At 44.3% G+C, this 17,727-nt stretch overlaps 1 protein-coding gene across 1 annotated transcript in view; it reads left to right on the top strand.

Moving 5' to 3' along the window:
• CMIP (c-Maf inducing protein) overlaps positions 1–17,727 on the top strand; it is a 179,599-nt gene that overhangs the window by 145,295 nt on the left and 16,577 nt on the right. The window contains exons 8-13 of the mRNA XM_087729361.1: positions 3,660–3,763; positions 5,213–5,317; positions 7,728–8,081; positions 9,826–9,891; positions 15,477–15,503; positions 17,096–17,144. Coding sequence (XP_087585487.1) covers positions 3,660–3,763; positions 5,213–5,317; positions 7,728–8,081; positions 9,826–9,891; positions 15,477–15,503; positions 17,096–17,144 — 705 coding nt within the window. The remainder of the gene's footprint in view (positions 1–3,659; positions 3,764–5,212; positions 5,318–7,727; positions 8,082–9,825; positions 9,892–15,476; positions 15,504–17,095; positions 17,145–17,727) is intronic.

The raw sequence follows: 17,727 nt of genomic DNA, 5'->3' as shown, positions 1-17,727 counted from the left end.
CAGTAACCTTCCTCTGAATCAGTTGCCTAAACTGATGAAACAATCACCTTTATGCTTTGCAGAAAATCTTTTGGTTTACAAGTAGCACAACCCCTTCACCTTTTTTTTTTAAATGCACCCAGGCTGATTTTGCAAGCTGAAACCTTGCAACATGAAATGACTTGTGCCAAGAGGTCTGCAGATTTTCACTTGGCTGCCCATGAGTCTGCCTCTTGCAAGAAACATGTTCCCCATGGGCAATTTATTTTAAAAAAAAATCTGCACAGCCCTTCAAGAAAGAAAAGCTATCTTAGAGGGAGCCAATGGTGGGGTTATCCCCAAATAATGTCAGTATGCAAAAGACAGTTGACAATCCATTGGAGCTCTAGGGGAAGATCCTTTTTAACTGCCAGAGTGCTTTGACCATCCAGGGTAGATAATGAAAAGCTGAGATTTATGGTCTGGCCTTTGCAACTTCATTGTCTCCACCCGCCGATGTTCAGCTTTTGCATTGCCCCGGCTGTAAAAAGACTCAATCTTCTTGGTCCTGATGAATTTGGAGAACCGCCATTTGTGATATCATACAAACATTTGTTATGCTAACGGCATTCTAAGTGGAGGCGTAAATCAGTCAAAAGATCTCGGCTCCTTTTGTGAGTTTGTGCAGCCCCGTTTGCTGGCCAAGCAGGGGTCGGACAGACACAAGCGTTCAGCCAAGGGACTGAGGAATTTCACAAAGAAAGGAGCACAAGGCATCATAGCGGGCTGTCAATCATTTATGTCCGTAATGCCTGCTCGCTTTCAACCAATCACATTTGCAACATGTGTCTAAACTGTTCCTGAACTTTTTCGTACCAGTTTTTAAGAATACCCCTACCTTCATTGCTGGACATGAGAAATGTTGTGGTGTAGTACCTTTAACAACATAAAAGAACATGGAATACCTTCATTTGGGTACCTGGCAATTTAGCTGTGGCTTCTTCCACTCTGATAGACAGAAACAACAACAATAGCAATAGAATTTAGCAATAGCACTTATATACCGCTTCACGGTGCTTTACAGAGTCAGCCTATTGCCCCCAACAATCTCCTCATTTTACTGACCTCGGAAGGATGGAAGGCTGAGTCAACCCAGGGGTGAAATCCAGCAGATTCTGACAGGTTCTGGAGAACCGGTGGCGGAAATATTGAGTAGTTCAGAGAACCGGTAGAAGAAGTTTTGAGTTGTTTGGAGAACCGGCCAATGCCACCTCTGACTGGCCCCAGAGTGGGATGAGAATGGAGATTTTGCAATCCCATTCCCCTGGAATGGAGAGAGAATGGAGATTTTGCAGTATCCTTCCCCTGCCGCACTCGCCAAGTCATGCCCACAGAACCGGTAGTAAAAAAAAAATGAATTTCACCACTGAATCATCCTTGAGCCGGTGAGACTCGAACTACCAAATTGCTGGCAGCCGGCAGTCAGCAGAAGTAGCCTGCAGTACTGCATTCTAACCATTGCGCCCCCATGGCTCACAACTTAGATCTATATCCCACTTCATGGTATTTTACAGCCCTCTCTGGGTGGTTTGCAGAGCCAGCCTGTTGCTCCCAAAAATCTGGGTCCTCAGTTTGCCAACCTTGGAAGGATTGGAGGCTGAGTCAAGCTTGAGCCGGTCAGGATCGGACTCCTGACGGTGGGCAGAGTTAGTTTGCAATACTGCATTCTCCTAAAATGTTTATGTCTCGCTGTCCCTTGATCTCGCCAGCTTTTGGCTCCCTGTGGAGGGAGGTTATGTAGCCTCCCATTTGGGCTACATAACCTGAGCAAAAAGAATGAGTTCACTGTTGGTCTTTAATGTGGACATGCATCTCGAAGCCTTCCAGATGTTCGTGGTAGTCTTCCATCCACAATGGAAGATATAGCCCGAAACCCCTGGAGAACATTCGATTGTGTTGACCAATTTAGACTACTGCGTGTCCCGCAATCAGCTCTTATTTCCAAGTAAAACCGAAGACCCGAATGTTCAAAAGAAAACAAGGATACCTATTGCCTGAAGCGATCCAACATGCTTGGCATCCGAAGCTGTGAAGCTCACTGATGTTGTAATAACATAACAGCAGCAAATTAAATAACTAGCAAATTTGCTGCTTTTTCGTGACATTTAAAATCAGCTGGCTGACTCAGCTGCCTCCGAATCGGCCTGGCCCTTATTTGGCATGGTTATTCTTTCTGCAAACTTTTTGGGAGCACGTTGCATTCAAGCAAGGGAAAACCTTTCAACCACCCAAATCTTGAAAGACAGCAACTTCAGAGCTGTGGAGGTTCGCAAGCAATTAAAGAATCGGGGACAAGTATGGGCATATCTTGGGAAGGGGCCTTTCTGCGTTGGTGGCCTTGGAATTTTAGTAATGAACTAGGTGGGGCTATTATAACTCAAGTCTTCTAATCGGTGGGCAATGCGTCCCACCCAACCCAGTTAGTCATGCTGGCTGGGGAACATGGTTGTGGCACTCAGGGTATCTGCAGGGCACAAGGTTGAGTAACATTCTTTCCATTATGAGCTGCGGTGGCGCAGTGGTTAGAGTGCAGTACTGCAGGCTACTTCTGCTGCCTGCCAACTGCCTACAATTTGGCAGTTAGAAACTCACCAGGCTCAAGGTTGACTCAGCCTTCTGTCCTACTGTCCTGTTGGACAGAACGGATGTTGTGTTGATTTTAATATTGTATTTCTTATTTTAAATTTTTTAAAAATGCTTTTATCTTGCCTGTGAGCCGCCCAGAGTCCCAATGGGAGTGGGCGGCATACAAATTTCATTAAACTAAACTAAACTAAACTAAACTAAACTAAACTAAACTAAACTAAACTAAACTAAACTAAACTAAACTAAACTAAACTACTGAAGTGGGTAAAATGAGGACCCAGATTGTTGGGGACAGTAGGCTGACTCTGTAAACTGCTTAAAGAGGGCTGTAAAAGTGGTATATGAAGTGATATATAAGTCTAAGTGCGATTGCTATTAATTTAAAAAAAGAGTACATGAGGTCCTTGACTTACAACCATCATTGGGAACCAAAATTTCAGTTGCTAAACAAGGTGATTGTTAAGTGAACCACGCACGATTTTACAACCATTCTTGCCACAGTTGTTAAGCAAAACACTGCAAGTTTTAAGTGAATCATATGGTTGTTTAAGGGAATCTGTCTTCTCTCATTGACTTTGCTTGTCTGAAACCACAAACCATCACGTGACCCGGAACACTGTAGTTGTTGTAAATATTTGTCAGTTTGCCAAGCATCCAAATTTTGATCACTTGACCTATGTTCCAGCATAACTCTGGAATGCTGAAATGAAAAGGAATGCATTATATCTGTTGTGTCAAATCACAGTACTTTTGACAGTGATAGTGTGCATTTGGATTCTAATTCTGTTAAGATACAGCCTGTTGTGCCTTGAAGTGGCTTCTACTGTACAGCACAGTACAGCACAGTGGAGTTGCCACGGTAACAGCTTCACAGTACTCCACAAGGGGGCTCCCTCTGGTAAGGGGGATTTGTTCCAGGCAAAGCCAGATTATCAGCTAGTATCTGTATAAATACTGATTGAAACTTTCCCTTGCTCAAGACATCCTTATTGGAAGTCCAGTCTTTGGCATTTCCGAGTCTTAAATATCTGTTTTCCCCCTCTGTTTTTTGAAAGGATTTTGGTAAATGTCCTCGGTTGCGGCTCTTTATTCAGGAGTATATTCTGGCCTTGAATGAACTGAATGCAGGCATGGAAGTGGTAAAGAAATTTATCCACAGGTAAATATGAGCGTGTGGTAAAAAAAATTCCCTTTGTAGGACCTTGGCCTCGTCTCCCGCTTCAATGGCTCTCCTCGCCATCAGCTTTTGATAGCCAACATTTTGCCTTGAGTTTAACTTAAACCTGCAAAAAACAAGGCAGGGTGTTTGTCTATGGAGATTCTCAGTCATCCAGGTCACCGTTGTCCCAAAGGTGCTTTTTCAAAAGTAAGCCGGACTTCGTTTTTCCTTGAAGACGTTTCACTTCTCATCCAAGAAGCTTCTTCAGTTCTGATTAAAGGGTGGCGGAGGGAAGGATTTTAAAAAGGGATCTCTTTTAAGGTTTGAAAGAGGCCATCTACATTAAGATTGAGCAGCCCTCTCTCAACAGAAGGGGTGCGGATATGACACTACCTATCTCCTGTTTACAACACAATCCTTTTAGAAGCTCCAAGAAGGTCCCACGCCCACCTTTTCAGGTGACCTTGAGGTCACAGAGAAACCTCCAAGTGGCCCCAGTGACTCTCAGAGAGAGTGCTAACGACCAGATGACTTCAAGGTATATAGATCCTTCCATTCCTCACCATTCAGTCAGAACTGAAGAAGATGGGAAGTGAGAGCAAAGTCCAGTTGCCTTTTGAAAAAGCACCTTTTGGATAAAGAAGGGTGTTTCTTCTCAACATTGACCTATAATTTAGCAATCCTTCTCATCCTAGCAGGATCCACACCTTTTGCTGTGTGTCGTTTCCATTCATCAGTGACTCAATCAATGTTTATTTGGTTGATGACCGGCAACAATTAAAAAGAACAAAAGCCGATCGAAGCAAATAAATACCATAATATACTAACAACTAGTAGAATGCATCACAGACCATAGTACTCTCTTCTTTATTATTATGCTAATGCAGTTGTTACCTGGGGTGACAAATCTAAAACATTAATAAGTATAAATTAAAAGAAAATACTATTTCCAAAGGGACTGGTCATTCTGCAGTCCCTATGGAACCAAGTCAGGGGGACTGGATTTAGGATTTGTGAGGTCCTTGGTGGTTTGGTGGTTTTCTTGCAGATATATCATTATCCTACCAAGTAAACCCCACTCCATTCTAATACTGAGAATGTTACCTAGTTTGGTAATGAAACATCTGCAAGAAAACCACCAAGCTCAGAGAGCACCAAGGACCCCATAGTCCCTCCTCCTTCTCCCTGCAAACCCTCCTCCCTTCTGGGCCCCATAGTCCTCTTCCTCCCCTCCTCCCTGCAAACCCTCCTCCCGTCTGTCACTGATGATGTTACCTAGTTGGGTCATGAAACATCTGCAAAGAAAACGAACGATCTCAAAGGCACCAAGGACCTCATAGTTCAACCCTGAGTTACAAATGTTCTCTTTTATTAGTCTTTGTGCCTGCTCCTTCCTTAACAATGCTCTTTGTGAATGCACCATCTGACATCCCTTTCCTGTCGTTCCAGTATGCACGGCCCGACCGGCCAGTGTCCACACCCACGGGTCCTTCCGAATCTTGTTGCCGTCTGCCTAGCAGCCATTTATTCCTGCTACGAAGAATTCATCAACAGGTTAATTTCTTTATTTCTTTTTTCTCAATAGATTTTAGACTGTGTTTGTTAAAAATCCATACCGTGTACGGGTTCTGGGAAGTCGGGGGGGGGGAAGGAGGAGGGGGATGGGGGGGGAGGGTGGAGGGAGGGAGGGGTATACATTAGGCTAGACAAGAATTTGGTGGTAAACTAGAACTATTTTGACACACAAAAAAATTGTACTCCGATGTCTCACTGATTGAGGAATGATGAAATGTTTGTTTTAAAAGAAAATAAAACTTTTGAAAAAAAAAAAAGAATTCATCAACAGGCCAGTCACCTCCCCCCCCCCCGTGAGCCCTTTCAGGGGTAACCCTCAAGGAAGGAAAATGCACTTGCATCAAAACGTGTTACGTTTTTAGAATAGAATGAATGAATGAGCTGGAAGGGACCTTGGAGGTCTTCTAGTCCAGCCCCCTGTTCAAGCAGGAGAACCTATACCATTTCAGATAAGTGACTGTCCAGTCTCTTCCTAAAAACCTCCAGTGATGGAGTGCCCACAACTTCTGAAGGGAAGCCTTTCCACTGGTCAGTTGTCCTCCCTGTTAGGAAGTTTCTCCTTAACTCCAGGTTGCTTCTCTCCTTGATTAGTTTCCATCCATTGCTTCTTGTTCTGCCCTTTGGAGAATATTGGTAATTTGACTCCCTCTTCTTTGTGGCAGCCCCTCAAATACTGGAATACTGCTATCATATCACCCCTAATTCTTCTTTTTTTTCCGACTTGCCAAACCCAAATCCTGCAACCGTTCTCCGTATGTTTTAGCCTCCGGGCCTTTTCCCAGCAAGCTCTGCAGAGGAAGATGTGGGGGGGGGAGGGGTGTTTGTCGATATTGGGGTGAAATTGTGAGGAACGGGGCAGATTTGGAATTTTGCAAGCATGACGTTGGTTGATAGAAGAAACCAGCTCACCAGTATGCTGTTTATTAACTCTCTGTGAAGCCCAAGAAGCCTTCTGGCAAAGAGGCATCTGCTTTGCTTTTCCACAAATCCCATTTTCTAGGAAATTGAGTTGACTATCCTGGTGGGCTGTTTATTGAGAGAAACAATTGCATCACAATTTTGCATCATTGGGGTGAGACTGTTCTGACCGAGGCTTCCCAAGAGCATGAAGCAAACTCCTTGTCCCGACAAAAAAAACCTTTTATTAATTGACTGTGAATTCTGCTCATTCACATCCAGAAAAGTCTTTCAAGGGAGGATTTACAGTCACAGACCTTATCTGGCTGGGAGATCTGACAGGCCGATATCTGCAAAACTTGGCAAGGAGTCTCAGAGAGTCATTCACCAATTAAGTGAACTAATTGTCTCCTGCAAACTCCACTCCCCTTTTGCTCCTCTTTTATTTCCTCTGAGAGAGGTCATTCATTGTCCACCTGTGGCCTTACTCTCAAGTTGACCCCTGTTCTTTAGCTGAAGTCTGTTCCCAGGGTGTGCATGCACAGAGTTGCCAGACGAAGGGAAGTCTGGCAACTCTGCGCATGTGCACACTGGGAATAGGCTCCAGCTGTTCGTCTGCCTCACTGATGTCTGACTCTGAAGGCAGCTGATAACTGGCATACGGTTCTGTCCCCCTCTCTGCCTCTGACACAGAACCCTCATCTTAGCCTTCCCCAGACTCCAGGACCGGCCCATCTTCCTCCCCAACCTCCTCACAGAGATGATTGCATTCCTCCCAGACTGCCACAAAACAGGGGCTGCGTTGCAAATCCCTTTCGAGAGACATCTGTTTTCTTGTGGTATAAATAGGACAATGTAATTGCAGCTGGCCAAGATTTAAATTTAAAAAAACAAAAAGAGTCGCACACAGCAATAAAAAAACAAGGGAGGGCATGTTGCAAGACTTTGCAAAGTAGCCATCTGGTCTCTTCCCCATTATTTCTGTTATTTACATCTGGCAACTTCGATGTCAGACCTGCAGTCACCTTCCTTTTAGGATCTTTGGCCTGCCACTCACTCTCTCTCTCTCTCTTTTTCTTTACTATGCTGTTTCATTAGTGCGGAATTGGGAGGGGGGATAGTAAGGAGTAGAATAGTGTTGTTAAAATAAAGCATTCCTTTCTAGAAGCCCAAGGTCATTCTTTGTCTCTGCACCTCTGCACCTGACCGGAACTTGATGGGTGGAAATGCCAGCATGGCAGAGGAAGATTGGACCATGTGATGGACTTGTGGGTGTGGGGACAAGACCATGAACTTTCAACTGGGTGGAAAACCCAGGAAGCTTTCAGATTCGGCTTTTCCACAGATGTACCAACATCTCTCTCTTATTAAATTGGAACTTTAATGAAAGTTATGTTTGGAACTCTGATTTAATTCTGGATGATATTTGGAATGCTGACATTAACCCGAAATCCCCCCCCCCTTTTTTTTTAATCTTCCCCTCCTGCAACAGCCGGGACAACTCTCCAAGCCTGAAGGAAATTCGGAATGGCTGCCAGCAGCCCTGCGACCGCAAGCCCAACCTGCCTCTCCGTCTTCTCCACACCAGCCCTGACCTGATGTCCCGGGAGGCTACACTGGCTGAATCCCGTCTCAAGTCCGTCATCGTCACGTCCAACGAGATCCACGTTGAGGTTGAACGCAACAACATGGCCAACCAGAAGATGACCGCCAGCATCGGCAATGACAGCGAGCCCAACCTGATTGACTGTTTGATGGTCAGCCCCACCTGCAGTAGCATTAGCATCGAACTCAGCGCTCAAGCAGACCGTATCCTTGGCTGCTTTGTGGAAATACTCAAGATGCTGTGAGTTGCTCTTCCCCATGACTTTCCAGATAGCCCACATGAGTTTCTTGGGTTCCTACTAGGGAGCACACCCTGTGGCCTTCCTTCTCAATTTCAGCAGGAATCCCATGAAACAAGCAGATAGCATAGTAGGAAATCTAACACTGTTCCCAGGGGTGGGATTCAACATTTTTTACTACTGGTTCTGTGGGTGTGGCTTGGTGGGTGTGGCATGGCTTGGTGGGAGTGGCTTGGTAGGCGTGACAGGGGAAGGGTACTGTAAAATCTTCATTCCTTCTCCACTCTAGGGAAAGGATACTGCAAAATCCCCATTCTTTCCCTCAGCTGGGACTTGGGAGGCAGAGAATAGATGGGGGTAGGGCCAGTCAGAGGTGGCATTTACGGATTCTCTGAACTACTCAAAATTTCCACTACTGGTTCTCCAGAACTGGTCAGAACCTGCTGAATCCCACCTCTGACTGTTCCTCAAGGATGGATATTCAATGCAGCATCTAATCCTGCTGGTGGAACTCCAAAACTGGTGGAGAAGATTCTCCTCACCATGACTTTCCAAAGAGTCCCAATGACTTTCTTGGATTAAGTGTGCCTATACATGCATGTCTATGCACATGTATGCATTTCCACATGACTTCTTCTCAATTTCAGCAGGAATCCCACGAAATAAGCAGATAGCATAGTAGTAAATCTAATGCTGTTCCCGGGTGTTGGAAGAGATATCTAGTCCTGCTGGTGGATTTCCCAAATTAGCATGAAGGATGAAAGGGTCATCTTCATTTGCATGTTGGCTCCTTAGCACATGTTACAGGAAAGATGGAACCTGTGTTTCTTATGCTATTCCCAGCAACTCTTGTTCCATTGGAGGATTATATATAGGGGTGGGCTGCTGGGTGTTCTCGGGGGTCACGGGAGACCCTGTAGCTAACATTCTGTGCAATTTGGAGCACCCCAAATCCGACTCCTAGCTGGCCTCGCCCACCCCATCCCACCTCTCCCAGGAGTCCCCATGCGGCCCATTTTTGGATGCATGTAAGTTAAGGGCACGCATGGAGGTTCGGGGAAAGAGAAAAAAGGGCCTACCAGAAATTTGGGAAGGCTGCAAATGGGCCTCCAGAGCCTGGGGAGGCCATATTCGCCCTTCTGGAGGCGCAAGGAAAAACTCCAGAGCCCGTAGAGGGCAAACACACACACACACACACGCTGTGGTGCAGGAGGCCGACTAGGCCATGGCCACATTCACCCAGCAACCAAGCAGAGAACCCCTCGCTAAAATTTTTGAAGCCCACCCCTGATTATATACAGTCACAAGTTTGTGTTAAGTCAGCACTTCTTCCTTGCAAAAGACAACAGCTTGCAGATTCAACAACAACAAGAAATGGAATTAACATAGACAAAACACAGGGTGGACATAGGTGTCTATTAGGGTTTCACCCTCAGGCCAATTACCAAGTTGGAAGTTGAGTAAATGAAGTTGGACTTGAATTGTCTTTTCTAGGTACTCTCTAAGGTGCTGAAACTATAACATCCAGAACTCACAACTAGGGTGGTCCATGATCAGGAGGGTTGAGTTATTATTAGAAGTCTCATCTGGGTAGCTCCAGGGGCATCAGGTTAAAGAAGGCTGCCAGAGACCAAGGTTAACTTCATGCACAAACACAACATCAAACTATGCTGGCTAGAAATATAGCTTATTCACTGTAGTAAATTCTGCATGGAGTTCAAGCTAATTGTGCTTTTCTAATTACAGATCAGATTACGAAGATTGGAGACCAGCTCTGGCCAGTTTGCTCCAGCCCATCCCATTCCCCAAAGAGTAAGTTTTTAGGGTTTTTTTTGGATGTTTTATTTGCTCATTTCCCTGGTAGATAGCTTGCATTAGTCAGAAAGAACTACTAACTAAGATTTAATAGAAGAGTCTAATAGATGTAGCTTATAGCTAAGATTTGTCTGTAAGTCAGGGACTAAAAAGGTAGTCAGACCAAGATCACATTTGTTTCCTTTATTTTAAATACATATATTTTGTGATTCTGGGGCATCCTCACTGCTATAGTTAACAGTCAAAACAACTGTTAATTGTTAAAAATACAGTAAAATTCTATACAGTGTAACCAAAACAGTCTATTCAAATAAAACCATCTGAATTGACATTTTTTGCTTTTGTATTATATAAAAAAACCCCAGAGTTCCACCATTTAAACTGCAATCACAAAGGAAATTGTTGTTGCAGTTTACTTTTTCCTTTCCCCCTCTTGAAAAATGAAAAAAAAAAAAAAGATATGCGCAAAACTGCAAATTAAAATAATTTTGAAAACAATGACTAGAATCTGGAGATAATTGCCAACGACTTAGATGATCATCCCAGGAGCTTTTGTGAAGATTTGAAAGGTGGACCTCCTAGGCTTTCACAGAAGAGTGGTTATTAACTGAGAATAGCATTAGCAGTAGCCCTTAGACTTATATACCACTTCACAGTGCTTTACCGGCCTCTCTAAGCAGTTTACAGAGTCAGCCTATTTGTCCCCAACAATCTGGGTCCTCATTTTACCCACCTCGGAAGGACGGAAGGCTGAGTCAACCTTGAGCCTGGTGAGATTCAAAGTGCCAAATTGCAGGCAGCCGGCAGGCAGCAGAAGTAGCCTGCAGTACTGCAGTCTAACCACTGCGCCACCACGGCTTCAGAGAAGGCTGTCAGACCCACCTAAATCTGCAAAAATGGGAGTTCCGGAGTCAGATGTAGGTGGAAGGGACTTCTCAAAAAATAGAAACGAAAAGTGAACAGGCTCATTTGTTTGGATCAAACAAGAGGTAAGCAGTTGCCTCAGCAGATGTATTAAGACAAGGCCAGCCCCGCCTAACCATAAGAAAGGCTGAGCGTCAAAGAATGGAGGCCTTTGGACTCTGGTGCTGGAGAAGACTCCTGCGAGTCCCTTGGACTGCAAGGCGATCCAACCGGTCAGCCCTAGAGGAGATCAACCCTGACTGCTCTTTAGAAGGCCAGATCCTAAAGAGGAAACTCAAATCCTTTGGCCACCTAATGAGAAGGAAGGACTCACTGGAGAAGAGCCTCATGCTGGGAACGATTGAGGGCAGAGGAAGAAGGAGATGGCAGAGAATGAGGTGGCTGGATGGAGTCACCAAAGCAGTTAGTGGGAGTTTGAATGAACTCCAGAGGATGGTAGAGGACAGGAAGGCCCGGAGAAGCGTTGTCCATGTGGTCGTGATGGTCCGGACACAACTTTGTGATTAACAACAACAAGCCCCACCAAAAGAAGAAGCATCAAACCACAAGTCACTGTGCAAACACAGCCTTTGAATCCAGCGAAACAGTTCCTGATGGTCCCTCTGCAGCCTATTAATGACACCAGTGTTTATGAAATGAAGATTTCTCTGCGGGGTGAACATTACAGCCTATAATCATCCAATTTGCAAGCTTAGGCCTCCCTGGGGAGCCTGGTGCCTTTGGAAGGCCCCATTTTTTTCCACCAACGTGCACGTTCTTCTGAAAGACTAGGGAGAAAAGGCGAGAGTCCTTCGGTGTCATTTATCTGAGTCGGGGTTTGTGGGGGTTTTTTTTACACGCAAGGACCCCAGGGCAGAGCGAGAAGGTGATGCAAGGAGCTCTCTGTGCAAGTGACCATTAATTGCTTTGCTAATGATAATCAGAGGCAATGGGCCTTAATTGCGGTGCAATTAACAAACACACCTGGGACATGAATCAAGCTGAAAATCCTGTTTACGGATGCATGGTTTTGGTCTCCTGGACCTAGAAATTTCCATTTGCGTCTTTGATGACACACAGGTGTCTGCCTGCCTTCCTTCCTTCCTTCCTTCCTTCCTTCTTCCTTCCTTCCTTCCTTCCTTCCTTCCTTCCTTCCTTCCTTCCTTCCTTTCTTTCTTTCTTTCTTTCTTTCTTTCTTTCTTTCTTTCTTTCTTTCTTTCTTTCTTTCTCCCAAAGTAGCTTAAGGATGGATCGACTCCCTTTTAAGCAGTGGTGGGATTCAAATTTTCTTCCTACCGGGCTCTGTGGGCGTGGCTTGGTGGTGGTCATGGGATTGGGTGGGAGTGGCCAACTTGACATCACTCACACCCATGCCCACTCAGTCACATGAGCCCCCCACCAAGCCATGCCCACAGAACCCGGTAGGAAAAAAAATTGAATTTCTACCTATCTACCTATTTTCTGCCCAGGCCTGGCTTAATCTGTCAAAGGCTGCCTCCTCCTGCATGCCGCCTGCTCTCCCTTCGCCAGTCCCATTTCAGCTCCTTCAGAGGCCCCGGCCCTAGCCCCGCTTCCCCCCCCCAACCGCCTCTTTCTTTCCTCCCGCGGCGGCTGGTTCAGACACCAGAAGGCAAGCTCTCTTTTCGGTGCGATTGCGAGAAGTCTCCCAGCCGCCACCTTTTTCCCAGCTGGAGGCTGCTGAAAACTACCAGAGGTCTCGAACGTGCTGAAAAAGCCGCTTCCATCGCCACCCCTTTGCGTCAGCTGTGCATGTACATCCTGTTGCCTGCTGCACCGCTCTACTCAGACTTGCCCAGGGAAGCCCCTCTGGTGCAGCAGGCAATGGAATGCACATGCGAAGGCGGCGACTACAGTGGGTTTTTCAGTGCATTCGAGACCTCTGGTAGTCTGGTGCGAACCGGCTGAATACCACTTCTGCTTTTAAGCCCCCAGGGTTCCATACAGCAGTTTTGCATGGATTGAGGCTTGGGAGGCTACAGTCTTGTTGCAGGAACATTTGAGGCCATTTCCTGTCTTTCTTTTCAACAATAACTCATAAGTGCATTTAACACACCGGATGTGTAATGCACTTGCTCATTTCTTATTGAAAATGAACACGCCCTCTCTTGTAGTTTGCTCAAGTGGTGCGGTGGCCCAGAGGTGGAGCTCTCACCTCATAATCAGGAGGTTGTAAGTTCGATCCTAGGTAGAGGTAGATATTTCTCTCTCTTGGCACATTGAGAATATATGCTGAATATAACTCCGCATTAGCGACAGGAAGGGCATCTGGCCAGTAAAAACTCAGCTCCATTCAGTTGCCCAGAGACTACCCCACAAGGGATTATGGGGGAAGAAGAAGATGAGGAGGAGGAGGAGAAGATGTCTCTTGTAGTTCGCTTGCACTATTGTAGGATGCTTCCTTGCTGCCTAATTTGCAAGGCTCCGAGATGCTCATCCAAAGAATGCCAATCGCCCAGCTTTGCTCTTGGTGATATTAACTTCAATTTAGATCAGGTTAAGTTGGCTTTGGGTCACAGACTCTCTGGGATGATGGTGGTCAAGAGACCCCAGCTGGTCATTGGAGCTCATCCTAACAATCTGGAAGTTGAGTAACAGCAACTGGACTTACATCCTTGTTGGCTTGAGACATTTTGCTGCCCATCCAACCTGCTTCAGCTTCTTGAGTCTGAACAAGTTGGCTAGGGGAATCTGGAGAAAAAATCTTGAGATTGCGGCGAGAATACCCTTAAGATTTTTTAGGAGTTGGACATTCTAACAACTCTCTGCCCCTCTTAACCAACTTGTTCAGACTGAAGAAGCTGCTTAGATGGGCAGCAAAATGTCTCAAACAAACAAGAAAATAACTCCAGTTGCCATGATGACGGAGAGTCTTCATCAACATTCTAATAATGTTTTCTTACTGAATTCCTCGTTTTGCTTCCTATCTCCTCACCAATTAGGGGCACACTAAAAAAATGACAATAACAAATTCACTGAATTTCTTAGTCAGTTTCTTCACAAACACATACATGGACTTATAATTTTTTTTTTGTGCCCAAACCATAGTTCCCTAAAAGAACAAATTTCTTTGGATGAAAACTCCATCAGGTCTGCCTTCATCATGAAAAAAAAGCTGGTGTATCTCATGATAATTATATTAGGATAGTGCCGATGCAGCTACTTTAATGAATCTCAAAAAAGTTTCATCTTTGCACTCTTCTGTGTTAAATTGCTCCTTCTGGATTAAATCCCAGGTATCCTACAGCCCTGAAGCATAATCAACAAATCAGAAAACCTTTCTATATCAAGGGTTTGCTCATCCAAAGGCTGCTTTTGTTTAGATTTACCTGTGTTTTTAGCTTTGTTTTGTTTAATTAAAAGAGTGCTTCTCTCTCTCTTTCCACTTGTTTTGTTCAGTTTGAAATGGTGCCCTATGCTAGCAGTGTTCCCCACAACATAATGACTCTCCTTAAAGCCAGTGGCCAGAAAGGCTAGGATGATGGGATTAATAGTCCAGCACAGCTGAGAGGACAATGTAGCTCTTAAATCATTTCTTGATATGCATTAGTTCTGTGGGTTTTGTATTATTATTATTATCTCTCTATTTTTTTTAGTTTTTATTTTACACATATAAACACATCAACAAAAACAAACACATGACTTAAGACAACATAGGAACAAGAAGTTCCATCATACAGCAATTCCATATCGGTTTCTTTGCAATTAGTGTTTTCCCTTTCTATACCTTTCTATCTTACATTCATGGTCTCTTTATTCTTTATCCATTTTTATGTACAATTCTATATTTATTTATACTTAGTTATTTATAACCAAATATTGTTTATTTATAATGTGCTATATATTCTTACTATCATTTATTCTCTTACATACAATTCTAGGTATACATTCACATGGTTATTCTTTTTCTTTGCCAATCTTATATTATTGTTATTCCATTTAAGAGATTATAGGGTACAGTTTGGATTGTATTGTTTACCATCCCTAGCATCTGTTATGACATCATCTTATTTTCTCTTTCTTTTCTTTTCTCTCTCCCTTCCTTCTCTACTTCCTTCCTTCCTCCTCTCCTTCCCCTTCTTTCTTCCCTTACCTCTCCCCTACTCTTACCCTCTCTCTTCCCCTTCCTACCCTCTCTCCTTCTCTTCTTATTATCTCTTTTATTCATTAAACATGACACTCAGTCAACTGAACATTTAAAAATGCATCACAAATACCGTTGACTGGTGCTGATGGTTGATACGGGTGGCTGCCAGCATCCTAGGTATCAACCAACTACCTTCTTAAAATATATGATGTTCTGAGTAGCGCAGTTTTTTGCAGTTTCGCTGGTGTTATTGCAGGAAGCTGCAATTTATTGATGTAAAATTCTTAGACATGGTGCCAAGTGTCCCGATGGCAATGGGTATCACGGTTACATGTTCATCCATAGCCATGTAGTTTCGATAGCCAGGTTGTGGTATTTCATGATTTTTTCCCCGGTTCTTTTTCTTCGACTCTGGCATCTCCTGGTACAGTGATAACAATAAACTGTACGCTTTGGTCCTCTACAACTGTGATATATCTGGCGTGTTGTGCTCCAAATGACAACCCGTTTGTATTTGAAAGTCGTTGTTGTTTGGGAAAAACACCTCCGTAATAATCCTGTGTTTTTATTTCAGGGCTCTGGCACACGAGAAGTTCACAAAGTAAGTAATCTCCTGTAGTGATGTGAATTGGGTTGACCTAGCCTTTGACAACGCAGAAGTTTCGAAACTTTGCGATATGCTTTTCGTTGTAAAGGCTAAAAAGAGACACCCTCCACCCACTACACCTTCTCCATTGATAAAAATGGGGAGACACAACTCCGGATCTTCCTCTGCCACTCAAAAACATCACACGTCCCTCAAGGACCGTTCTGTCAGCAGGAGCATCCAATCTGAACTGTTGTAGGATTTTCTTAGCTGCACTGTTTTGGCTCCCGGTTCAGCAGGATCCATTAGACAAGAACTTTCTTTCCCTGGAATAATTTCCAAGAAGGAGGCTCAAAAGTCAGGGCTGTGAAACTCCCGGCCCACGGGCCAGATGCGTCACATGCTCGGCACGTCCACGCCCGGTTTAGCGAAGGGGGAAAAAGTCCCGATACGTAACATGATGCTGCCATCTTCATTATACATTATAACTATAAAAATAACACAAACACACATCCTTCACATTCTATACAATTAAATTGAAAAACCCCTGATATTGCATTAATATTGCACCATACCGTAGAATTCAATATAGTTCCTGCCCTGGGATAGAAGCTGTTTTTCAGGCTATTTCCCTTGTTTTTATTGTCCTGAACCGGCTGCCAGATGGTAATAGTTAAAAAAAAAAAAGGGTGCCCAGGATGAGATGGATTTTTAAGAACGCTTTGAACTTTCTTAAGGCATCGGGAGCTATAAAGCTCTTCCAAAGAGGGGAGAGGGCAACCCATGATCCTCTGGGCAATGGCATTGACCCTCTGGAGGCGCTCTCCTATCTGCCACTATGCAATTGGCAAACCATATGCAGGTGCAGTAAATTAAAATGATGGAAGTGATGATGGAAGGATGCTTTATCAGTCCGCTGGAGCAAGTCAGGAAGAGAGTTTCTAGACCAGCTATTTAACTTCAATGCTTGTTTCCTACATGCAAGGAATTGCAGAATCATAGGTCTTGGCAAGACATTTATAAGCTAAGGAAAATAGGACAAGAGAATCCTGATGATGATGTTACCTAGTCTGTTAACGAAATGTTCAGAAACTAAATTGAAACAAACTTGGAGAGCAAACCACTGTCCCAATAAATCTTCTTGTCCAACTCCCTGCCCACAGCAGAAATCCTTGTCGCATCCTGGACAAACGAATCAAGGATTCCAGGCATTCTCCTTCCCATGCATAGAATTCCCCTTTGGCTTACATCCAAAGGTTTATGGTCTCAAGAGGTCTCTAGCTGCTGATCTGTCTGGCAAAAAGAAGCTGCAGGATGGGGAAGGGATCTCCAGGCGTTCAAACGCCCACGTTTTCCAATCCCAAGGGTTTAAAGTCCTTAACTAACAAACTAACTAGGCTGTCAGAAGACCTTTTCCCACTGTGTCAAGCCCCAGTTCAGTAGAAACTCATTGTCCCCTCCGCATTTCCTTGTAACTTTTCACTTTGCACATAATCAAAATGAAATGCAACAGCTGTACTCTGTATTTCTTTGGAAATGACCAGCTTCTTACTTCTCTTTCTCTCTTCCCCCCCCCTTTCTTTTTTTTTCTTTTTGTCTGTTTCCAGGGAGCTGAAGTACGTCATTCAAAGATTCGCGGAAGATCCAAGACAAGAAGTAAGTTTTCTGTCCAGTACAGCACCAAAAGTTTTGTTTGTCAAGACTTTCAGGCTGTAAATTGCTTGGAGTTCCATGATGCAGTCGTCCTCTCGGCTTTGATATGGTTCTTCAAAAGACTTTTTGGAGTCTTCTGCTGCCTTCTTAGAAATGATTTCATGCCTCTTTGTGTTAACATGAAACACGGTTTGGATATCTCGGAACTTTGGCTGGAATGGCTGCATCTGGAGCTTTCAGTGTAAAATGAATGCTCCAGACAGATGCCTTCCATCTCTTGAAAAGCAGAGAGTGAACATTTCAACCCTTGTTTGCGTCATAAAAATGCTCGTTGTTGTGATGGTGGCATGCACAAATGGGTATTTATGTCCACATTGGTTGCAAATGTGGATGGATGGATGGATGGATGGATGGATGGATAGGTGAATGCATGGATGGATGAATGAATGGATGGATGGATAGGTGAATACATGGATGGATGGATGGATGGATGGATGGATAGGTGGATGGATAGGTGAATACATGGATGCATGCATGGATGGATAGGTGAATGTGTGGATGGATAGATGGATGGATGGATGGATGG

Source organism: Thamnophis sirtalis, unplaced genomic scaffold, assembly GCF_051295495.1.
Source record: "Thamnophis sirtalis isolate CommonGarterSnake01/CBP01778 unplaced genomic scaffold, rThaSir2_p1.2 scaffold_14, whole genome shotgun sequence".
NCBI lineage: Eukaryota > Metazoa > Chordata > Lepidosauria > Squamata > Natricidae > Thamnophis > Thamnophis sirtalis.
Note: the sequence above shows the minus strand (reverse complement) of the source record. Positions and strands in the feature narration are given on the sequence as shown.